The 24287-nt window shown below is 35.8% G+C and overlaps 2 protein-coding genes and 1 pseudogene across 2 annotated transcripts in view; all 3 read right to left on the bottom strand.

Annotated features, from left to right (window-relative positions):
- Positions 1-2286: 2286 nt before the first annotated feature.
- Positions 2287-2579, bottom strand: LOC105881927 (large ribosomal subunit protein eL39-like). The gene is given in 1 exon segment (XM_076008372.1): positions 2287-2579. A coding segment is annotated over 1 exon segment (156 nt). The 3' UTR covers positions 2287-2423.
- Positions 2580-4387: 1808 nt separating this feature from the next.
- On the bottom strand, positions 4388-4493 carry LOC142874133 (uncharacterized; annotated as a pseudogene).
- Positions 4494-9760: 5267 nt separating this feature from the next.
- Positions 9761-24287, bottom strand: part of SLC30A5 (solute carrier family 30 member 5) — a 33969-nt gene continuing 19442 nt past the window's right edge. The window contains exons 7-16 of the mRNA XM_012782859.3: positions 23436-23512; positions 23030-23200; positions 21355-21643; positions 20961-21169; positions 20227-20384; positions 18568-18697; positions 15132-15333; positions 13744-13970; positions 11821-11949; positions 9761-10588 (exon numbers count right to left, since the gene is read on the bottom strand). Of these exons, the coding sequence (XP_012638313.1) occupies positions 10418-10588; positions 11821-11949; positions 13744-13970; positions 15132-15333; positions 18568-18697; positions 20227-20384; positions 20961-21169; positions 21355-21643; positions 23030-23200; positions 23436-23512 (1763 nt within the window). The 3' untranslated portion in view covers positions 9761-10417. The remainder of the gene's footprint in view (positions 10589-11820; positions 11950-13743; positions 13971-15131; positions 15334-18567; positions 18698-20226; positions 20385-20960; positions 21170-21354; positions 21644-23029; positions 23201-23435; positions 23513-24287) is intronic.

The raw sequence follows: 24287 nt of genomic DNA, 5'->3' as shown, positions 1-24287 counted from the left end.
AGGATAAAAGTGGGTGCAGTTGCTCTCATCTTTGTCCTGCCCCACCCTAATCTTGCCCTGAGCTATTTCCATACTTGGGGGGAGGAGGGAATACTCTACAAATCTGCCAATCAGAACTTAGTGCACCAGCGCAAAAGAATGTAGACGACTCTCTAGCCCACGGGCCAAGCGGAATAGGTACCATAGAGTCTGGAACTTGACCTAAAACGACCCGCATGCGTAGTAAAGCAACTCCCAATTGTCCAATCAAAGTGGTTCCATGGTGACATCTGAGCCACTAGGGAGGTCCTAATCGGGCACTATAAAATAAGATGGAGACCACAATCAAGCCTTTCTGTACCCTTCCTTTTACTCTCTCTTTGCTGTGACACTGGGTCTGGTCATCATCTGCAGTGTATGTATCATGCTCTGTAAACCTATATCTTGCTCTTGCCCCATAATTCTATCTTTCTCTCTTTAATAAACCTCATTTTTGTGCTTACCGTACTTTGATGTGTCTGGTCATTCTTCAGCCATGAGCACACTAAGAACTGACATTTCAAACTAAATCCTGACACTCTGTCTCAAAAAATAAAAAAAAAGAATCAGAATGAAATTGGGTTTTCACAGCAATGCTGAAAGCTGGTAGATCCTGAGGGAAACTGACTTTCAATCTAATTATATACTGAACCAAACCATCTACAACTATGACGTATAATAAAGGCACGTTCAGATTTGCAAAGTTTAAAAAAATTAACTCCCACATACCCTTACTTAGGAAGTTATTGGAATGTTGTCATCTACCAAAATAAGGATGAAAAAAGCCCAGGAAGATAAGGGATCTAAAAAACAATAGTTGTAATGTAGGAGAAGGCAAAAATTCTCAAGACTTACAAGATCACCACTCCCTGTCCTACGAGTTAAGTGGTGGCATGAAGTGGAGGCAGATAAAAGGAAATGAAGAAGAAAGAGGTAAGTAATAAAAGAGTAGGCCCAAAAGAAAAGTGATGGAGAATGAAAGGGCCCTTCACTAGTCCTGGAAACTCAAGTAAGAGTTTTCTCTACCACAGCTCACTCCCAGTGTATCTGAGGTTATGTAACAGAAGAAATGGCTTGAAAAAAAAGGCAAGAATGTTTTATGTCTCTTTAAAACATCCCCCACTCCTTTTGGAGAACTAGGGTCTGCATCCCTGCCTCCGGCCAGTGGTCCAGAGGGGCAAGAGAGCGTCCTTTGTTCTTTGGGCCACAGAAGATGGGATTAATTCGGGCAGAGGTCACAAGATTATTTTAGCTGAAGATGGGATTGATTAGAACCTTTAAAAGCTCTGTACTTCTGCTCAGAAGCAGGATGTTGGTACTTTGAGACAAGGGTCTGCCAACCTCCTCATTTGCTGGCAAATTAATAAACTATTTCCTTCTCCTCAAACTATTAATAGTTGTCCTTGTTCTTCTGATGTGGCCTCAGAGGACAAGTGCAGAACTTTTGGTAACAGTTATTCTGTTCGCATAGTGAGTACTCTTTCTAGAAGGCTGGGTAGCATGAGGCTTTCATCAGAGCAGAGACTTGTGATACAATTTAACAGTGTTATGTTGGTGCCCAGCTGCATTTCAGTCTGCTGGGTGGTGGGGTCAGGAGTGGAAATAGATGAATGATGCCATTGACCACTTAAAAGCTGTGGTGCCCATAGCTATGGAACCTGAAGCTCAGAGTTTAAACAGTTTTGTCACATACCCAGGATATAGATGAGCCAAGTTTCATTATCATAGCTAAATCCACTGATTTTTATTTTTTTTTCTTGAGACATAGTCTCACTCTTGCCTGGGCTGGAGTACCATGGCGTTAGCCTAGCTCACAGCAACCTCCAACTCCTGGGCTCAAGCAATCCTTTTGCCTCAGCCTCCCAAGTAGCTGAGACTACATGCATACACCACCATGCCCAGCTAATTTTTTTCTATATATTTTTAGCTGTCCAATTAACTTCTTACTATTTTTGGTAGAGATGGGGTCTCACTCTTGCTCAGGCCAGTCTTGACCTCCTGAGCTCAAACAATCTGCCCGCCTCAGCCTCCCAGAGTGCTAGGTTTACAGGCGTGAGCCACCGCGCCCGGCCATGATTTTTTAAATTACTATGAATATATGTTCTCTCCATAAAGGTTTTTCTAATCTTCTAGAAGAAGAGGTTCTTGTCCTCTTCTAACTAAATATTAATATTACTTTCGCCTTTCCTCCAGCATGCATCTCTCATGTCTATATTTTACATATTTTTTCAAACAAAAGATCTCATATATTACTGAACCAGCTTACCAGTGCAGAGCACATAAAGAGAAAAACCAATGAAATGTGTCCGACTGTCCAGATAATGGTGACATTTTCAGCTTAATAAAGTAAGATGATAGTGGCCTTGCTACAGCATAAACGTGTATGCCATCTCATGTGCAATTCCTTACAGAGCCAGCTTGCTTCTTCTCCAATGTCTCTTCTTGGAATTGTACTTGATTTTATTACTAGTTTTCATCTGAATCCACTAGGGAATAAAATGATTTTACTTTTGTTTCTTGGCCAGGAATTGCTTATTCCTGAAAGTCTTATGAGAAGACATGGCAGGAAATCAGAGTCAACCACACATGCCAAGATGGCAGAGAAAGGGAGAGTCTGTATTTTATATATTTTTGTATGCTTACTAAACAAGTGCTTTCTTTTGAGGTTAGAAACCACATAATAATACCTCTTTTGTGTCATACACTGCTTTAAACATATTCGGCCTGATTCCTATAACAAATGAGGAGAAAAGAAACAAATTAGGCCTTTAATGTTGACTAAATAGGTACCTTTAACAAAGTGGTTCCCATAGATTAATTTATGACTATTCCCTTGATTTCATAGCACTACAAGGGATCTACCTCATATTCACTGAATCCAAACCCTATCATTTAAAATCAGAGAGTAAGCAACTGGCCTTTAGATCACAACCATGGTGGAGAATCTGATTCCTAAGCCAGCTCATCCCACTATACCAATTTGCAATCTTTCATGTTAGGCATTCCTATCCTGCTGCTACAGAAAATTGAGGCAACCAACAATGGGAAAGCCTGCTTGAAGTAAGGCATTTGTAAGGTATAAATCAGTATAACTTACTGGGAGTTTTTTACAGGGCTAGACAATTAACCTGAATGATTACCTAACAGACTTATGGTTAAGTTGTACCTATCTGTTAAAGAGAGGGAGAGTAACAGATATTTAGCCTGGTATTTGAATACCTTCAAAGCCCTGTTCTTAGTCTTCCTCAAACATAGGCCTACTCTACAGCTACTATAATCCCATACTTGAAAAACAGGATTATGCAAAACTGAACCACCAATGAGTTTACACAGTTCACTCCAGGTGGAATGAATACCCTTGCCATCATACTTCCAAAGCTCACTGTCGTGTAGGCCTATCTAATGCAACTTCCTTTGTGAAGCCTTGCCCTCTTCCCTTCAGCTAAAAGTAACCTCCACAATCTGAACACAATCTGAACTTTGCTAACCACAAAGAGCACCAAATCTCTCTAAATATTTAATTATAGCTATTTACATGTCTTCTCTTCCCTACTGTAATAAGTATATTGAAGACAGGGTTTGTGTCATATTCATTTTTTTTTTTTTTTGAAACAGACTCTCACTTTGTTGCCCAGGCTAGAGTGAGTGCCATGGCGTCAGCCCAGCTCACAGCAACCCCAATCTCGTGGGCTCAAGCGATCCTCCTGCCTCAGCCTCCCGAGTAGCTGGGAATACAGGCATGCACCACCATGCCCGGCTAGTTTTTTCTATATATATTAGTTGGCCAATTAATTCCTTTCTATTTATAGTAGAGACGGGGTCTTGCTCTTGCTCAGGCTGGTTTCGAACTCCTGACCTCGAGCAATGCGCCCGCCTCGGCCTCCCAAGTGCTAGGATTACAGGCGTGAGCCACTGCACCCGCCCCGTTTTTTCTTTTTTTGAGACAGAGTTTTGCTCTGTTGCCTGAGTTAGAGTGCCGTGGCATCAGCCTAGCTCACAGCAACCTCAAACTCCTAGGCTCAAGCCATTTCCTGCCTCACCCTCCCCATTAGCTGGGACTACACGCATGCACCACTACGTTCAGATAATTTTTTCTATTTTGTTTTTTCAGTTGCCTGGATAAGTTCTTTCTATGTTTTAGTAGAGACAGTCTCTCGCTTTTGCTGAGACTGGTCTCAAACTCTCGACCTCAAGCAATCCTCCCACTTCAGTGGCCCAGAGTGCTAGGATTATGAGCCTGAGCCACCTTGTCCTTTTTACCTTAAACAGCAAACTTAACAAATAACAGCCGATGAATATGTTACCTAGTTCAAGTCACCATTCTCTTTCACTTGGGCTTCAGCAAAAGCCTTCCAACTGATCCCTATATTCCACTCTCAATTTCCTCTCCTGATCCTTTTGGAACATATTGGCCCCATTAGGGGTAGAACTTTCTAATAATGAACTATAGAAATGATCCCTGAAAGTACAGACTTTTTTTTTTTTTATTTTAGAGACAGCATACTCTGAAAGTATAGTCTTAAATGAGTTTTTTAAGCCATAAACTATTGCATTATTTTCTTAAGGCTTTCCATAACTGTATGAATATTAATATTGACAAATCTATGTACTATACTTTGTTGCAAGGAGAAACCTCTTTGGGCTTTAAATTCAAATGGAAAATTGTCACAAATTGGAACAATATGTATCTGAAAGAATCTAGTTGACTATACTATAGATGCTGCAGGAAGAACTGCAACTCTGCTGATATCCCGAGTTTAGCCTGAGGCCATACTGGACTTGTGACCTACAGAACCGTAAGATAATAAAGTTGTGTTGTTTAAGCCACTAAGTTTGTGGTAATTTGTTACAACAGCAATAGAAAACTATACTGCATTATCAAACTTGATCAGTTAAAAACAAACTTAATATGTGTTAACAACAGAATACTTAAGAGAAAAAAATGCATGAGATGATTACATAATGTGCTTAATATAGTACTAGCACAAAGTAACTTCTAAATAAATTATAAGCAAAATATAAAACACTTGAAAAGGAAAAATGGAATAATATACAAGTTAAATTATAATTCAAGACTTGACAATTGTATATACCTGTGTAACCACCACCCTGCTCAAGATAGAGAACATTCCATCACTCCAAAAAGATCCCCGTTATCCTTTTCCAACAAATCCCCTACCTGTCTAAGATAACCATGGAGAACAGGCAGGTAGAATAACAATTTTCCAAAGACATCCATGCCCTAATGCCTGGAACCTGTAAATATGTTATCTTATGTGGCAAAAGGAACTTTGAAGACTTTGAAATGGGGAGAATATCCTAGATTACCTGAATGGGCCCAATATAATCACATGTGTCTTTAAATGTAGAAGAGGAAGTCAGAAGAGTGGGTCAGAGAGATGCAACAGTGAAAGAAAAGGCAGGAAAGTGCGGTGGCTCACGCCTGCAATCCTAGCACTCTGGGAGGCCGAGGCAAGTGGATTGCTCAAGGTCAGGAGTTCGAAACCAGCCTGAGCAACAGCAAGACCCCGTCTCTACTATAAATAGAAAGAAATTAATTGGCCAACTAAGATGTATAGAAAAAAATCAGCCGGGCATGGTGGTGCATGCCTGTAGTCCCAGCTACTCGGGAGGCTGAAGCAGTAGGATCTCTTGAGCTCAGGAGTTTGAGGTTGCTGTGAGCTAGGCTGACGCCATGGCACTCACTCTAGCCTGGGCAACAAAGTGAGACTCTGTCTCAAAAAAAAAAAAAAAAAGAAAGAAAAAGAAAGAAAGAAAAGAAAAGAAAAGGCAGGAGAGATTTGAAGAGTGAGAAGCATGTGACCTGCTCATGCTGGCTCTGAAGATGGAGGAAGGGGCCACAAGCTAAGGAATGCAAGGTGGCATCTAGAAGTTGGGACCAATGAAGAAAGAGGGACCATAGTTCTACGTCTATAAGGACTAAATTCAGCCAACAACCTGGATGATCAAATAAACAGATTCTCCCCTAGATGCTCCAGGAAGAAATGCAACTCTGCTGATATCCTGAGTTTAGCCTACTGAGGCCAATACTGGACTTGTGAACTACAGAACCATAAGATAATAAAGTTGTGTTGTCTAAGCCACAAAACTTGTGGTAATTTGTTACAACAGCAATAGAAAACTAATACAAACCACTTTCTGTGCTCTATCTGTATAGTCTTATCTGTTCTTGGATTTCATATAAATGAAATCATACCATATGAACTCTTTTGTGTCTGTCTTCTTTCATTTAATATAATGTTTTGAGGTTCATCTGTATGTAACAGTAATTTTAATTTTTACTGCTATTTCATTAGGAATACACTACAATTTATTTAGGCATTCTCTCATTGGTGGACATTTGGGTTGTTTCCAGTTTTTTGCTATTATGAATAAGTACATTCTTTTACAAGCCTTTTTTTTTTTTTTTGAGTCAGAGTCTCAGTTTGTTGCCCAGGCTAGAGTGCCATGGCGTCAGCCTAGCTCACAGCAACCTCAATCTCCTGGGCTCAAGCAACCCTGCTGCCTCAGCCACCTGAGTACCTGGGACTACAGGCATGCACCACCATGCTCAGCTAATTTTTTGCTATATATATTAGTTGACCAATGTTTCGAACTCCTGAGCTCAAATGATCCACCTGCCTCGGCCTCCCAGAGAGCCAGGATTACAGGCGTGAGCCACCGCACCCGGCCTTTTACAAGTCTTTTTGTAAATGCTTCTGTTTATCTTGAGTAAACACTTAGGAGTGAAAATGTTGGGTCATAGGGTGGATGTATGTTTAACTTTAGCAGTGAGTTCCAGTTGCTTTATATCCTCACCACTTCACTCAACTAAGCACTTAAGATATGTATATTTTCCAGCCAGGGCAACATAGTAAGACCCCACCTCTACAAAAAAGAAAAAAATTAGCTGGGTGTGATGGTTCGTGCTTGTAATCCTAGCTACTTAGTTGGGAGGTTGGAACAGGAGCATCACTTGAGCCCAGGAGTTTAAGGTGGCAGTGAACTATGATTGTGTTGCTGTACTGCAGCCTGGGCAACAGAATGAGACCCTCCCTCTAAAAAAGAAAAAAAAAATCTGTGTAATGTATTTTGAATATATCACAACCTCAATAAAAATATCAGAAAACATGTAACAGTACAGTATGTTTCTATATGCCCAGAATATAATAACCATCTTTGGGCACCTGTGTCAGAAATTGTGTTGTAGACGCAAGGAACAAGACAGAAAAGTTCGATAATTTAAAATTTTAATTCCATTATATAATTTACTAGAAAATTTTGTGGAAAATCACTCTAAAATGTAATGAACATTAGTGGCTTTGCAATGAAATGCAATGAACATAAGCGAACTCAGCTCAGCATCTATGTATAATCTCCTTGCATATTCTTTGCTACAAATTAAGGCCATAAGAAATATTTGCCTATTTCCATGTTAAAATATCTAATATTGCTGGTGGGAGGGTAAACTGTTAAAATCTCTACTGAGTGCAATTTAGCAACATTTTTCAACTTATAAATGTTCTAAACCCTTTGACCCTGAAATTCCGCTTGTAGGAATTTATCCCATTTGTTTGCAGATATGCTAAGTGAAGTCTGTACAAGGCTACTCATGTTAACATTGTCTACAACAGCTAAAAATTAGAATCAACTTAAAAAAATTCATCAATAGGGTTACTATATGCTGAAGTGATGGGCCTTGCTAAAAAAAGAAAAAAATACAGTTACTAGGTAGCTAAAAAAGAATGAGGATGCTTTTTAATGTTTCAGTTATGGAATAATTTCTGTGTGAAAAATAATACATATATTTGCTTATATATGCATAAAATACCTGGAAAAACATACTAAAAACTGACAAGAATGATAGTTTCTAGAGAGGAGAGCTGTGTATCTGCATTACAGAGTGACACTGACTTTTTTGAACTTTGGACCATGTGACCATTAACTAGTAAAAACATGCATCTCTGCTTTAGTAAGTAGATATTTTAGGGAAGAATCATAATCTAAAACCAGAATCCTTTGATTAGAGATAATCCAATCACACTGCATCATTTTTCTGATGAAATCAGAAAAGTTTAAAGTTTGATCAGTTATTATGTTAAAGGAGCAATAAATATATATTATAAAAGATGTAAAGTTTATTTTTTTCTCCCTTAGAGACAGGGTCTTGCTATATTGCCCAGGTTGGTCTCAAACTCCTCAAGCACTCCTCCCACCTTGGTCTCCCAAAGTGTTGGGACTAGGGGTGTGGCCCCACCAAGTTTATTTTAAATGTAAATCAAGAGCTCTCAAATTGATAACAAAGGAAAACAATAGAAATAAAGAGAAGAAAAAGAACTTAATAGGGTGTGATAAAAAGCCATTAATAGGGCAAATAGACTATTTAGCAGGCTTCTGTTTTGAGTATTATTTTAAACTTATTTACATACTAAACATCTAATCTCTAGGGATGCTGATTTTTAGAAAAAAGAGAAAAATTAATTAACAGCTACCTTTGAAATCAGGCTTAAAATAATAAAACTTCCTCAACTTTATTTAGGCCCTTTCAGTTTTCAATTCATTTTCACACACATAATTCCTTTTTTCTTCTTTTTTCTCTTTTACCCATGCCACATCTGTAGAAATATAATTCCTTTTGTTCCCAAACCCTGTGAAGTTGATTTGAGCAGATTTTGTTGATTTTATGTATAAGAAAAAAAAATACCCAGAGGTTGATTTGCTTAAAGTTGTATGGTTTGTATGAGCTGAAGCACAGTACCTTGGTGTTTTCAATACTAGAGTTTCCTTACTTTCCCCACTTGCACCCCCTTAAACTTCAGCCCCTTCCCTTTCTCCCACAATTACATTAAATTTTTTTTCTTTGCTGTTTATATACCTTGCCATCTACTTAAAACAAATTTTACTGTGTAAAAATTGCATTAAAACATCAATATGCAGTTATTTTCCCACCACTCAGAATTTTTTAATATATATTGAAGATTCTGGACCAAAAAATGTGCAAAGACAAGAAATATCAAAATTACTTACAACCAATTTCTAAAACCCCTCGCATATTAAAATTGGTATGACAAAAATATGATTTACAATACACGTTTGCCTTTATCGGATAGATAAGAAAATAGTAACCATACTAAATTCAACCTACTTATCGAAATTGTTAGTATAAGAATGAAAATATTCAGATGTTTATAAAGATAGGTATTCAAAAGTTTCTTTTGGACAACATTCTTTGGTGTTTATAAAACTGTATATATTATTATATATCTATCATAAAGTCTTTTCAGACTACACATCCAGTTAAAATTGGAAATGAAAAAATATAAATTATGTATTACTACAGAAAATAGTTATAGGGTATTTTGATTTCATGGTGCCCAAATGTTTAAGGACAAGTTTTACTTGTTAAACCTTGATATAGTTACCTACTTTTTGATATTTCTTATATATCTGTATGTTCTAGAAATTAGGAAAAATGTTACATCCATAGGCAGAGAATTTAACTCTGAGTTGACAATTGTTAATGATTCTCTTAACTGGCTGTTCCACAACATATGGAGTTAAATGAAAAGATGAAAAGCCTTGCATTCCTTAGATACCAGCTTGATAAGCAGTTTGGGATGTCAAATGTATAATAAGAAATGGAATATCCTAATTTGGAGGAAGATGACAAATGAATCAATAACATGGACACAATTTAGTATGAGTTCTTTACCCTAATAAATTAATTATTCACTTGCAAATATTACCAAAAGTAAAAAAATTTATTTTACAGAGTGGTTGATTTTCATAATACATCAAAAACTGTAATGTTATACTTTCCTATTCTTACTCATCTCATACCAGTGGTTGAAGTTTCTCCCATATAATTTAGTTTACATTTAAAGTGGCAATACAGATTTTACTTAATGGACTTAAGTTATAATTAGAAACCAGTTTATATACAGAAAATCCATAAATATAGAACTTTTATTCCTATTTTATCCTTAGGCTATGCAAAAAATTGACTAAAAATTTCTCGTTTGGGTCTTTGTAATAAACATGTAAATACATATTTACAATAAAGATGCTTTTTGATAGAAAGTAAACAAACAAATAATTTTGGTCTTCACTTAGAATCCTTCATTATGTCTCCATTTTTGAAGATGATATGGTACCTTGTGTTCACTCAAATTTTAAGATTCCTTTATACACATAATCCAAACAATAATTATTTTACTTGTATAACTAATACTTCATTCTGTATTTAAATTTCCTTTAAGAAAGATTCCTTGATCCGATCATAGAGAGCTTTAAAAGTTCCTGTACAATTATGTGCAATTTTCATCCTTCTGGCAATATTACAAATACTGCGTTCTTTAATCATCATTGTTCGTACCCCCGGGGTAATTCTTGAGTTATCTCACATGATGTAAGTACCATCTTTGCAATATTTCATAGACTCCATTTGTTTTGTCATAGCCAGAACATCATGAAATCCAGTACTTAGTCCAGACATATGTTGAAAGTATGCCTCTTTTTCCACTTGAATTGTTAAATTGTTTACTCCAGCATCTTTAAGTATTCCTGTAACCTGTTATAAAAATCCAGATATTTTAAAGCATTTAAATAATGCATGTAACACACATGTATTAATATGTCTTAAATAACTGATACAGGCTGAGTATCCCTAATTTGAAAATCTGAAATCTAATATGCTCTAAAATCTGAAACTTTTTTTTTTGAGACAGAGTCTCGCTTTGTTGCCCAGGCTAGAGTGAGTGCCCTGGCATCAGCGTAGCTCACAGCAACCTCAAACTCCTGGGCTCAAGCAATCCTGCTGCCTCAGCCTCTCGAGTAGCTGGGACTACAGGCATGCACCACCATGCCCCGCTAATTTTTTCTATATATGTTTTTTAGTTGGCCAATTAATTTCTTTCTATTTTTAGTAGAGACAGGGACTCTCTCGTTCTTACTCAGGCTGGTTTTGAACTCCTGACCTTGAGCGATCTTCCTGCCTCAGCCTCCTAGAGTGCTAGGATCACAGCTGTGAGCCATTGAGCCCGGCCTCAAAATCTGAAATTTTTTGAGTGCCAATATGATACTCAAAGGAAATGCTCATTGGAGCATTTTGGATTTCTGGATTAGGGATGCTCAACTGGTAAATATAATGCAAATATTACAAAATCTGAAAAAAAATTTGAAATTCAAAGTCCAAGCATTTTGGATACTGAACCTGTATCATATTTTTTATGGTTATAGATAGCCTAAGATAAATCCTCAAAGTAATGTTTATTATTTAGTTAATCAAAATATTAGGATGTTTTAGAAGGTCAGTAAATTACTGACTTGATATTCACAGTAGAAAAGGAAAACAGCCATTGTTTCCAATTTGGTTCACCTAGAATAGGGCTTTAAAAACTGTTTTCTTTCATTCATTCATTCATTTTTATCAAATCACCATCTGCAAGTAAAGGAACTGTTTTGATTCCTATCTCCAAACATAGCATATACACTGCCAACTTTATTATTAATTTAGGGATATATTTATGGTAATTTATAATTTACTGGGAACCAAGATGGACCATAAATGAATTCTTTTTACACTAACTTAAGCTTGTCCTCTAAATATGGAAACGTGACTTTATTTTAGTATATAAAACAAATCTAGATTTAAAAAATAAGTTATATTACCCTTGGACAGCTCAAAGATTGATATTTTTGAATAGTACATAACTACTGAGCCATATAACTTATGATCTGTGCAAATGTATGCATGAATTACCTTAGCTGAAATTACTTTAAAAACAAAAAGATTATTATTACCTGCTGTACTATTCTTTGTTCCAACACATCTGATGTCACTTGTATATGAATTGTTCCTGCCACAACACTGGCAGAATGACGCCAAAAATGAGGGTCTCGGTATGATATTAATCCTTCAATTTTCTGTATCTGACAAATAAAAAAGAGGTGATATAATAGTCTAATTTACTTAACTTAATGGAAATACTTTCTGATAGAAAGTAAACACACAGATTTGTTGGACCAGGAGTCACTATTTAGCTGATTTAAAAAAGAAGAAAAAAAAATGAGCAAAGGCCAAAAGTAGGAAGGACTAGGAAAGGCAATAGTTTGAAGTAAAGGTGCCTAAAATATTCTGACCTATGAGTGATGCTGGGAAGGTAGCTCTGAATAGGAAGGCAAATGAGAGTTACAGGGTCTTTATACCAATCCGCCCGCCTCAGCCTCCCAGAGTGCTAGGATTACAGGCGTGAGCCACCATGCCCGGCCTCCAATTACTTTAATATGATATGGCAAACCACAGGGTGAAAGATACTCTCTTTTGTAGTTGATTTTTCTAGGAATTGCCTTTTTCTATTCTCATTCTATTTTTCTAAAAAATTGCCTTTTTCTTGATTTAAAAGATTATGGATAGTAAAGCCTTACCCTGTTTATATTTTCTCCTAGTTTTTTGTATTTTATATTTGCTGTTGAAATCTTTTACCAACTGGCAATTTTCAATTGGTAATATTTGTAGATATTTTTCTTCCCTTTTTGGTTTCTGGTTCCACTTCAAGTGTATTAAAAAGGCTTTCCTTACCTCCGTGATTATGAAAGTATTTTATTATATTTTATAATTTTCTGTCATTTATGTATTTAATCCACTGGAAATGTATTTTTTTTTTTTTTAAGAGATGGAGTCTTGCTGTGTTGCTCAGGCTGGACTTGAACTTTTGGCTCCAGTGATCCTCCCTTCTCAGCCTCCTCAGTAGCTGGGCTGGGACTATAAGCATCTGCCACTGTGCCTGGCTTTTGGAAATGTATTTTTATATGTTATGGTATGGTATAGAGATAGTATGGCTTTTCTTTTACACCAAGTGGTGATATAATTAACCCAAAGTTCGTTAATTAGGTCAAGTAAATCATTTCTCCTCACTGATCTGATGATCACCATCTTTGCTATAAACTGAATTCCATAAATTCCTGGGTCTGTTTCTGGACAACCCATTATTTTTTTAAAAACTGATTTATGTGTTTATTCCTGTGCAAGGACCAAACTATTAGTTTTATAAGTTAATTCTGTAACTTTATAATTGCAAAATAGGATCACATTAATTAATTCTATAAATTTATGTATATTTTCTTTATTCTTTAAGCACTACTCTTCCAAATAAATTTCAAATAATACTGGACTATCTATGACCCCCCAAAACAAAAACAAAAGAAAATCCCAATGAATTGAGGTTTTTTTTTTGTTTTCTAGACAGGGTCTCGCTCTTTCACCTGGGCTAGAGTGTATAGAGTGTAGTAGCATCATCATAGCTTATTGTAACATCAAGGTCCTGGGATTAAGCCTCCTGAGTAGCTGGGACTACAGGTGTGCACCACCACACCCGGCTAATTTTTCTATTTTTGTAGAGATGGGGGTCTCACTCTTGCTCAGCCTGGTTTTGAACTCCTGACCTCCAGCAATGATCCTGCCTGGCCTCCCAAAGTGCTAGGATTACAGTCATGAGCCTCTGCACCTGGCTGAATTGAGATTTAAATAAAAGAAAATCAACATCTTTATGATACAGTCCTCTCATCTAAGAATGTCTCTCTCCATTTATTCGGTCCCTGTTTTATATTCTTTAAGTAAAACTATATATTTTTCATTCATATTTTATATATTTTTTATTAGGCCAACTTATTCAGTTTTAGTGCTATTTTAAAAGGAAAAAATACTGAAAAAATTACATACAGTACCTTTTCTAAAGCAATATGTAGTTCTTTTTCATATTCTGATGGCAGTCTCAGAAGCAGAACCTGACAGGCATCTTTAATCAGTGGGACAACACTGAGAAATATTAATATAGCAATAAAAAGAGAACAGAGGGGATCAGCAATGAACCATCCAAACTGTTCTATAAGAATTGTGGATACAATCACACCAATACTGCCAAGTGTGTCTGCCAAAACATGTAGAAATACACCTACAAATAAAATATATAAAAACATTAAAAATTAAGGCACATTTAATTTAGATCTTTTATCCATTCTGTCAGTATTATTGGGTACCTACTATGCACTACACACTTTGCTAGTGGCTAGTACTTCAAAATGTCTAAAATATGGTCACTGCTTTCAAGGAGTTCAAAGTATAGTCGTAAAAAGATAAAAACATGGGTACCTATGATGGTGTGGTGAGTTTTATGGTGGTGCACTTTGTCTGCAAAGGCTTCCTAATCATGCTTGAGTCAAGTTTTGACATTACCCAAATTGCTTATATTAAACAATCAGGATAAACAATTCAACACAGTAAGTGATTAGTACTTCCCCCATATTTTTTATAGTGTAATAAAAATTCCAAAAAAGGAAAAGATACTTCCTTGAAGGTTCATAGTGATACACTTTCAGTGTTTCCCTTGCAACTAATATTTATTCAACAGTCACTATGAAAAGGACTCTATATTGAGATTTTGAAGATTTTAAAAATAAAATTTAAAAATTTAGAAAATGAAAAGGACTCTAATTATAATAATTTAACAATTGACATTTATGAACAAATGTATTTTCATTTAAGAATTTTTAAAAAATTTTTATTTTAATGTGGTAAGAACAACTAACATGAGAATTATACTCTTAACAAAATTTTAAGTGTATAATATACTATTGCTGACTATAGGTATAATGTTTTGCAATAGCTCTCTAGAATTTATTCATCTTCTTAATTAAAACTTTATGCCTAAAAAAAAAAAAAAAACTTTATGCCTATGGATTAATAAGCCCCACTTCTCTCTCCTTCTAGCACCATTATTCTAACTCTTTGATTCTATGAATTTCATCCCATATAAATGAAATCAAGTAGTATTTGTCATTCTGTGACTGGCTTAGTTCACCTAACATAATATCCTCAGGTTAATTTACATTGTTATATATTACAGAATTTCCTCCTTTTTAACGGCTGAATATTCTATTTTACATATATACCAATGAGTATTTTCTACAACAGATGACTTCAGACCTTACTTTTAGCCACATATTGCTTTTTAAAAATCAAATCGTACCAGAAGACCAATATTTAATACAAATAAACACTGAGTGTCAATTTAGAACACAGTTGAAAGGTAGGATAACATTAGGCAAGAACTTACCCCTCATGTTAGCATTCATGCCTCCGCCTATGGATCCATGGCTGTGACCATGCCCATGGTCACTGTGTCCATGCATATGGTGTGAATGGCTGTGATCAGATGAGTGACAGCTTCCTTGAGAAGCTCCATGGTTATGGCTATGAGCATGGCTAAAGGCACAGATACCAATAAGGTTTACTATCAGCCCTCCAACTGAGACTGGCTAGTAAAAGGGAGAAAAGAAAACCTTTAAATTTGTAATTTTTAAATAAGCTTATTTAAAAATTATTATATAGCTATATATGTTTTTCTGTTTACAGGTTTGAAAGTATTTACATTAAAACTTCACTAAGTTGAATAAGTCCAAAATTTTAAAAATGTAAACTGTAGAATATTTTAGAAGAAACATTTTAACTTTCAAATATCAAATAGAGGAATTTGGACATACTTTAGTTAAGTGATTAAGAATGATATTTACTGGAAGGCTGAGGCAGGAGGATTGCTTGAGCTCAGGAGTTTGAGACCAGCCTGAGCAAGAGTGAGACCCCATCTCTACTGAAAATAGAAAAAAAAGAAATTAGCAAGGCGTGGTTGTCCCCTGTAGTTCCAGCTACTTGGGAGGTTGAGGCAAGAGATACCAGGAGTTTGAGGTTGTAGTGAGCTGCAAAACCACTAATAGAATAGTATTAAAATACTATTTTGCAATTTGTTTTTCACTTAGTACATCTTGTAAATATATTTCATACCAGTATATACAAATATACCTCATTCTTTTTAATAGCTGTACAGTCTTCTATTATACATTCTAGCTGTATGTATATGATGGTGCCACTGCACTCTACATAGGGTGACAGAGTGAGACTCTGTCTCAAAACAAAATAAAAACAAAAGAATGATATATACTTGATTCATGGCTCATGTATAAATAAATGATACAAAGTTTTGTTTTGTTTATTTAAATAGAGAGTTTGAAAGTATTGCTTACTAGGGCAACTATACACTATACCTTAAATCTTGTTTATATTACTAGGTAAATTTGAACAGTCTGTATAGCAATGATTATGATTTATTAATGTATGAATTCTGAATACAGTCTTACCGTATCTTAAATATAGTAAAATTTTCCAAAGTAAAAATGTACAATGATAAAGCAAATATATAATAGTAATCTCCCATTTTTGTCTTAACAAAGTGAATGAAATTATCTTGATTTAATGGTACTACAATAATACTCCAAAGGATAAACAAAGTTACTTACCCTTACTAATATACATATACACCTTTTAAAACCACTAATACAATCATAATCTAATACTATTTTGCAATTTGTTTTTCACTTTATAGTATCTATTACATATTCTAGCTGTATATATAGATATATCTCATTTTTTTAAATAGCTATATGGTATTCTATTATAACACATTTATTTAATTATTTCTTTCACTGGTGGACACTGGGTTGTTTCTATTTTTCCACTTTTATAAACAATAGTAGGATGAACCATGTACTTCTATACACTTGTGTGAATGTTTATATATGATAAATATTAAAGGTCAAAGGATATGAGGATTTAAAAATCTAGGATACATTTCCCTACTGTACTTCAAAAACATTTTTCTACTGTATGCTCCCACCAGTAAGACTCAGAACTGCTTTTAGTAATTCAACAATTAATTGCTGATTGCCTACAAGCCAGGTGCCAGAATTTATGAGTTAATGATACACAATTCAGGTCCTGAAGATACTTGTATCTTACTTGTGGAAGAATGACAAATTAAACAACAACTGCAACTCAGTGTTGCTAAAAGACGAATGCACAAAATATAATCAGACTATAGAGAAGGGTTATCTAACAAACTTTGAAGAGGGAAGAGAGGAATTAAGGGAAAATATTCCACCACAGGAGACATATAAGCAAAATCCTGAAGGAGGCTCAAGGGCAGAAATGAGGGAAGGCCATGACAACTACAAGGAATAGCACATGTAAATTTTGGTGGTATAGGGAGCACATTAAAAGTTCTTTTATTTTTCTTTTGACACATAAGACATTTTCATACAATAAAAGTTCTTATAGTAGTAATAGAATATATAGAGTGAAGCCTTTAAAATTATAATTTTTTTCTAATTTTCTAACATTGTACAAATTTACTCAAGTAAATTTAAACATTTATTTGTTTATGTATTTATGTATTTATTTATTTAGAGACAGAGTCTCGCTTTGTTGCCCAGGATAGCATGAGTGCCGTGGCGTCAGCCTAGCTCACAGCAACCTCAAACTCCTGGGCTCAAGCAATCCTGTGGCCTCAGCCTCCTGAGTAGCTGGGACTACAGGCATGCGCCACCATGCCCAGCTAATTTTTTCCATATATATTAGTTGGCCAATTAATTTCTTTCTATTTATAGTAGAGACGGGGTCTCGCTCTTGCTCAGGCTGGTTTCAGACTCCTGACCTCAAGCAATGCGGCCGCCTCAGCCTCCCAGAGTGCTAGGATTACAGGTGTGAGCCACTGCGCCCCGCCAAATTTAAACACATCTTTAAACAAAAACATTTAATAATCTGTATATTTTATAATGCCATCTAATATTTTGACTACTAAAATATTAGAGAAAAAGGATTGTTTGATTTCTTTTTCTTTTTTTAAAAAACAAAAAACAGAGTTTCACTCTGTTGCCCAGGCTGGAGTGCAGTGTTGAGATCATAGCTGACTGTACTCTCAGATGCTCAAGCAATCCTCCCACCTCAGCCTTCCAAGTAGGTGGGAATACAGGCTGTGCCACCATGCCTAGCTGATTTTTAAAAGCTTTTTATAGGGAAAAGGTCTCACTATGTTGCCCAGAATAGTCGAAAACTCTTGGCCTCAAGGGATGCTCCTGCCTCGGCCTCTCAAAGTGCTGGGATTACAAGTGTATGCCACCATATCCTGCACATTCATTTTTTATATTTTTTTTAGAGACAGGAGCTCTTTATGTTGCCCAGGCTGGAATGCAGTGGCTATTCACAGGTTGGTTTATAACACACTACAGCCTTAAACTGCTGGGCTCAAGGGATTTTCCTGCCTCAGCCTCCTGAGTAGCTGAGACTACAGATGTGTACCACTGGGCCTGGTTTCATCTCAACTAATTACATTTGTAATGATCCTACTTCCAAATATTTATTTTTTGTAGAGACAGGGTCTTGCTATGTTGCCAGGCTGGTCTTGAACTCCTGGCCTCAAGTGTTCCTTCTGCCTCAGCCTCCCAAAGTGTTAGGATTACAAGTGTGAGCCACCACGCCCAGCTGGACTGATTAATTTCTAAGAGTGAGCCGTATATGTAAATAGTAAGATATGAAGTTATTAATATGTTGATTTAAGTAAAAAATAAAACCTTCCCTTATCAATAACTACAAATAGTTAAACTTTGACATGGAAAAAACTTTATGAGTAGAAATTCAAATAAAAAAATAAAAAGACTTACTGTTAACATGTGTGTGTCTAATTCTGGAGGATCAATCAATCTAGCCACTGACTCCATAAACACAAAAAAAGCTATTACTATTAAAAATAGTCCATTAATAAATCCAGAGAGAATTTCTATTCGGCCATACCTAAAAACATAGAATACTGTTTAGAAAAGGAAAATGACAAATATTATAAAAGTATAAACATTATTTCTTTATAATGAGGAAACAAGTCCAAATTTGAAAACTACTAAATAATATTAGAAAATTACCATTATTTTAAATATTATATTAATGCTGGAAGGTCTTTCTGTACATGTAACTCCTTGTTAAAATCTTAGATATTCATCAAAGTCCTTCTTTAGTGTTCCTCTTACACAAAGCCTTTCCTAATTTTCTAGCATGGAGTTATTAATATTAATATTTCCCCCTGCTTTAAACATTTGATGTGCTTTGTATCTCTGCAACAGCACACAGCTTTTGCTTTGTACCAAAATGATTAGTAATTTTGGCTCATCCATCTTTCAAAATACAAACAGTTGAAAGTAAGAGCTGAATTTATTTAGAGTAGATGTTATCAAAATGCCTCATAAAAAGGGATTCATTTGCTGAAATGAATTATTTGCTTAACGGAAGGATATTTTCATGTATAGCCACTTCAAATTTTGAATACTCTTTCTGACAGCAAAGATGTGAATGACCATGGACATTCCATTGCCTCAAAGAAACATGTTGAGCAAAGAACTCAAGATTTTTTTTTTTTTTGAGACAGAGTCTCACTCTGTTACCTGGGCTAGAATGCCATGGCATCAGCCTAGCTAACAGCAACCTCAAACTCCTGGGCTCAAGCAATCCTGCTGCCTCAGCCTCCCAAGTAGCTGGGACTACAGGCACGCACAACCATGCCCTAATTTTTTCTATATATTTTTGGTTGGCCAATTAATTTCTTTCTATTTTTAGTAGAGACAGGGTCTCACTCTTGCTCAGGCTGGTTTCAAACTCCTGACCTTGAGCAATCCGCCCACCTTGGCCTCCCAGAGAGCTAGGATTACAGGTGTGAGATACCGCGCCCAGCCCGAACTCAATATTGTAACTGAATTTTGCCCCCTGCCTAAAAAGAGGATTTATCAGGGATTATAATCTTGAATTTACTGCCATTCAGTACTTATCAAGCACTTCATTCATATCCCCTTATCTACTTCAAATTAAGGAAAAATGATGATCTGAAAACTATTTGTATTAAAAGTAATATAGGGCCAGGCGCAGTGGCTCCCGCATATAATCCTAGCACTCTGGGAGGCCGAGGCAGGTGGATAGTTTGAGCTCAGGAGTTCAAGACCAGCCTGAGCAAGAGCGAGACCGCGTCTCAACTAAAAATAGAAAGAAATTAATTGGCCAACTAAAAATATATAGAAAAAATTAGCCGGGCATGGTAGCGCATGCCTGTAGTCCCAGCTACTCTCAATCCTCCCGGCTTAGGCAGGAGGATTGCTTGAGCCCAGGAGTTTGAGGTTGCTGTGAGCTAAGTTGATGCCATGGCACTCTAGTTGGGGCAACAAGAGTGAGACTGTGTCTCAAAAAAAAAAAAAAAAAAGGTAATACAATTTTATTCCCTAAAATGGAATTTGCACTTCATATTTTTTTATTATGCTTTATCACCTTGATAGTGTACTTACCCATAAGAGAAAATCCTTGTGGCTTTCCATCTACTCATCAGGGCAGCAAAAAGTCCCATGACCAAAGCAGAGCAGTCAAAAAGCATGTGAAATCCATCTGATATCAGACCCAGACTATTGGTCAGCACACCATAGAATAATTCCACAAAGGTAAAAAGCTAAAAATGTTAAAAAAAAAAAAAAAAGGGAGGAGTATGTTGGGAAATATGTTTCAATAGAGATTTATCCAAGTTCAATAATGAGGATTTTAATCTTTAATTATACAAACCTTAATTGAAGATCTCCTATAACTCTGCCTCTTTAGGTATTTAGTGGTATTAGTGTCACTTATACCAGAAACCTCATTTCAAATAAATTTTGTAAGAAACTAAGATAAATCAGACATATTCATTTTATAAACTATTTAAAAGGAGAGAGTTTTTTATTTTTAGTGTAAAAAATAATAAACAAGGCTATAAAATGTTAGCAATCAGTGGTCTGTAGTGAAATCCTATAAGGAGTAGATAAAACTCCTTAAATGCCACTATATTTACTCATTGGAAAGAGAATACTAAATCAACACTTCTGCCTCAAAAACTATTATGATCCTGTAATTCTGTTAGTACTTAAAGAAAATGTAAACTTTAGCCCATTTCTAATTATCATAAATTTGGGAATTACTAAAATTATACCAGAATTGTTAAAATTAAAATATTAAGCTTTTAAGATATGACACTAATATTTAAAAATCTTACCATATTTAAGCACAAGAAGTAAAAGATCTGCCTAGAGTCACTTTCCTCGAGAATTTGTTTTAATGATTCCTTAATAAACCTAGGGATTGATTGAGAGCTGTGCTGGAAAGCATCACCCATGAAGTTATAAAGAGGTGTTCCTTCAGGAGAATATCCAATAAGGGTACCTTTCTGTCCTCTCTTAGAGGGAGATGATAAGATGTTGGCAGCTACAAAAAGAAAAAAAAAAAGAATATTGCAAAAGTTTTAAAAGTTTAAGCTATCAAAAACCAACAAGGTAACTGTCAGCACTAAATGCAAACACTGGAGAATGTCCCAAATTAAATAAAAGATTTGATCATCAGAATCCATAGAGACAAATTTGTTAAATAAAAACAAGGAAGAGCATGCTTACACAAAATGAAGAATACCGCACTCACTACCACTCCTCCAGATAGGACATGTTCAGTGCTCTCCTGGTGTGCTGCTTTGTTCATAGCCCGAAGGTGGTCTGTTATTGGATGTGTCCAAAAATTTCCAAAAAGAAGAGCACTAATAAAAATGGGAAAGGATCCATAGCGAGCACACTTGGAAACTTCCATTTTGGCTGAACAAATGGAATCCACATAGAAATCCAGGATCATGACAAAAAAGATAACCGTTGCAAAAGGCATAATGAGAGAAAACCAAGACTCGACTTTACTCTAGAAGTTAAAAAAAAAAAAAAGTCAAGACTATATGTGTATAAAGTTCACATCTTACAAGATGCTTTTGTTAATCTTCTTATATATAAACAGATATTCTCATGATTCAGTATGTTTCATAAAACACGAAGACTTAAGAGCTACAAGATATTGGCACTTCTCCCCAGTATTCTCCAAAGAATAAAAAAACACAAAGCATTGCCCAGGCATGGTAGCTCACACCTATAATCCTAGCACTTTAGGAGGCCGAGGTACTTGATGCCAGGAGTTTCAGACCAGCCTGGGCAACACAGTGAGATCGTATCTCTACCAAAAAGCTAAAGAAAAAAAAATTAGCTTGGCATGGTGGTATACACTTGTAGTCCCAGCTACTCAGGAAGTTGGGATGGGAGAATCCAGGAGTTTGAGGCTTCAGTGAGCTATGCTTGTGCCAGCCTGGATGACAGAACAAGACCCTGCCTCAAAAAACCAAACCAAACCAAATAAGGATTATTGTTTAATAATCTGATAAATACTAAGTGATCCACAATCCTTAAGCCTAAAATGTAGTTTTTAATTGTTGTTTCTTCAGCTGTTTCCTTTGGAAGACAGAGCAAGACCCTGTCTCAAAAAACAAAACAAAACCAAAAGAGGATTATTAATAATTTGGTAAATACTAAGTGCCCCACAATGCTTAAGCCTAACATGTAGTTTTTAATTGTTGTTTCTTTAGCTGATTCCTTGGGGTGTGAGGGATATGTAAATGTAATACCGTGTTTACCCGAAAATAAGACAGGGGCTTATATTTATTTTTCCTCAAGAAGACACCCTAGGGCTTATTTTCAGGGAATGTGTTATTTTTTTTAAGTATGGTACAACAATCTACATTTATTCAAATATAGTTAAGTCGTCTTCTTCTGGAACATCATCATCTCTCTCCAAACCCCAAATTCCATCTTTTTCTTGCATCTCTATTTCCTTTAGAACCATTGGCCCCAATCTCTCATGTGGAGCAATAGAGCTCTCATGGGGCAGATGAGAAGAGCTGCTCGTCTTCTTTACTGCTCTACAACAAAATGCATGGGTTGTGCAGAAACACTGCCTAGCTATGCCCATCACTAGGTCTTATTTTTGGGGTAGGGCTTATATTGCACAAATGCTTAGAAATCCTGCTAGGGCTTATTTTATGGGTAGGTCAGGGAAACACGGTAGTATTTGATTTGTATGTTTTATAAATAATAATATTAACTTCAAAATATTGTTTTAAAAACTACAGAGAGAAAGCAAAGATATTTTAAAAGCTATTTTCAACCTCAAAATAAAAGATAATACCACACTAAAATACTACACTAAAATTTTAAGTAACAGCAATTCATTTAAGTTCTACCAATAAATTCTTGCTCTTACCTCAGTTGTCACAGAAAGAACAATGACCCATGGGCATAAGAGAAGAACAGAAACAAGATGGGATAAAGCTTGAAGACGTTTGGCTCCACCAACATCTACAGAGAGCTTTCTGGAAGCTGTATGAAAACCAACTTTACAACACAAAGCCAGTACTAGCAACAATACTCCACCCTATAAGTAAAATTAGATAAGTCTCATTAGAAACACATACTGTACAATACTCAAATATATGATATTTCAGGAAACAGAACTGGTATGTTTTTTCCATATCCTCACTTAACCATTAAAAATGCAGGCAACACTGTAAATTACTGGTAACTTATTTCAAATGTACTTCTATAGTTATAGATGCTATAACTTTTCAGAATCTTTTCATTTCCTTAGCAACAAAGAAAAAAGAACATACCTTGTGATCTGCCACACCTAAGAAGGCAATGGCTGTGTAAAGCATGTGAGTTAGAGCACTGTCATGATGTCCTTCAGCTAAGTGAGTCGGAGTAAAGGTAAAAATTCCAAAAATTAACTCCCTGAAACCTGAAGTTCTCCAGAAATTTTAGCTGCATTATTTTGAATATATACTGGTCTGGGGGCTCCAAACCTGACTACCCTCAATAACATGTTTCCTTTATAAACAAAGTAAAACAAAACAATATAACATTTAACTCCAGGATCTGATTTACAAATTGGAATGCCTATATTTCAAGTGTCTTCTCTAAAGCAACTATAATAGTGCTTAAGATAAAGTTGCTATATTTCAGTAGTTAACTTTGAAAAGACATATGCATACATACTGTAAGTAATACAAAGGGACAAAAGCAAGGAATCTCCTTGGATCATTTCTGTCCAGTGAAAGTGAGGTTACTCTTTTTTAGTAACACGTAAAATCAGTCCTAAATGTGTCTTTTAAGTCACTGACTACATAAGCCTTAGGAAAGGAAGTAGCAAGCAAAAGGGGTGGGGAGTGGGGAATAAAGGTGGTATTACAAACAACTCCGAGCTTTTTCAAAATCATGTTCCTCCTCTCATTGTAACAAAGTAAATTATTATTAGTTTACTAATAAGTTTTAGGGCAGTGAGTATCAGTACCTAGAAGAATTAAAACTGGTGCTCTGAGTTCTGCCAAATAGAGTGGGTTAAAGGTGTGTGAATAGGAAATAACAAACCTATCTGTGGAGTAAAATGAGTAGTCATATTTGACTGGAAAAATGGGCTTATACAAGGGAAGAGTGGAGGCTGAAGTAGAAATAATTTGGAGCAA

The sequence above is a fragment of the Microcebus murinus genome, chromosome 11 (assembly GCF_040939455.1).
Source record: "Microcebus murinus isolate Inina chromosome 11, M.murinus_Inina_mat1.0, whole genome shotgun sequence".
NCBI classification, from domain to species: domain Eukaryota; kingdom Metazoa; phylum Chordata; class Mammalia; order Primates; family Cheirogaleidae; genus Microcebus; species Microcebus murinus.
Note: the sequence above shows the minus strand (reverse complement) of the source record. Positions and strands in the feature narration are given on the sequence as shown.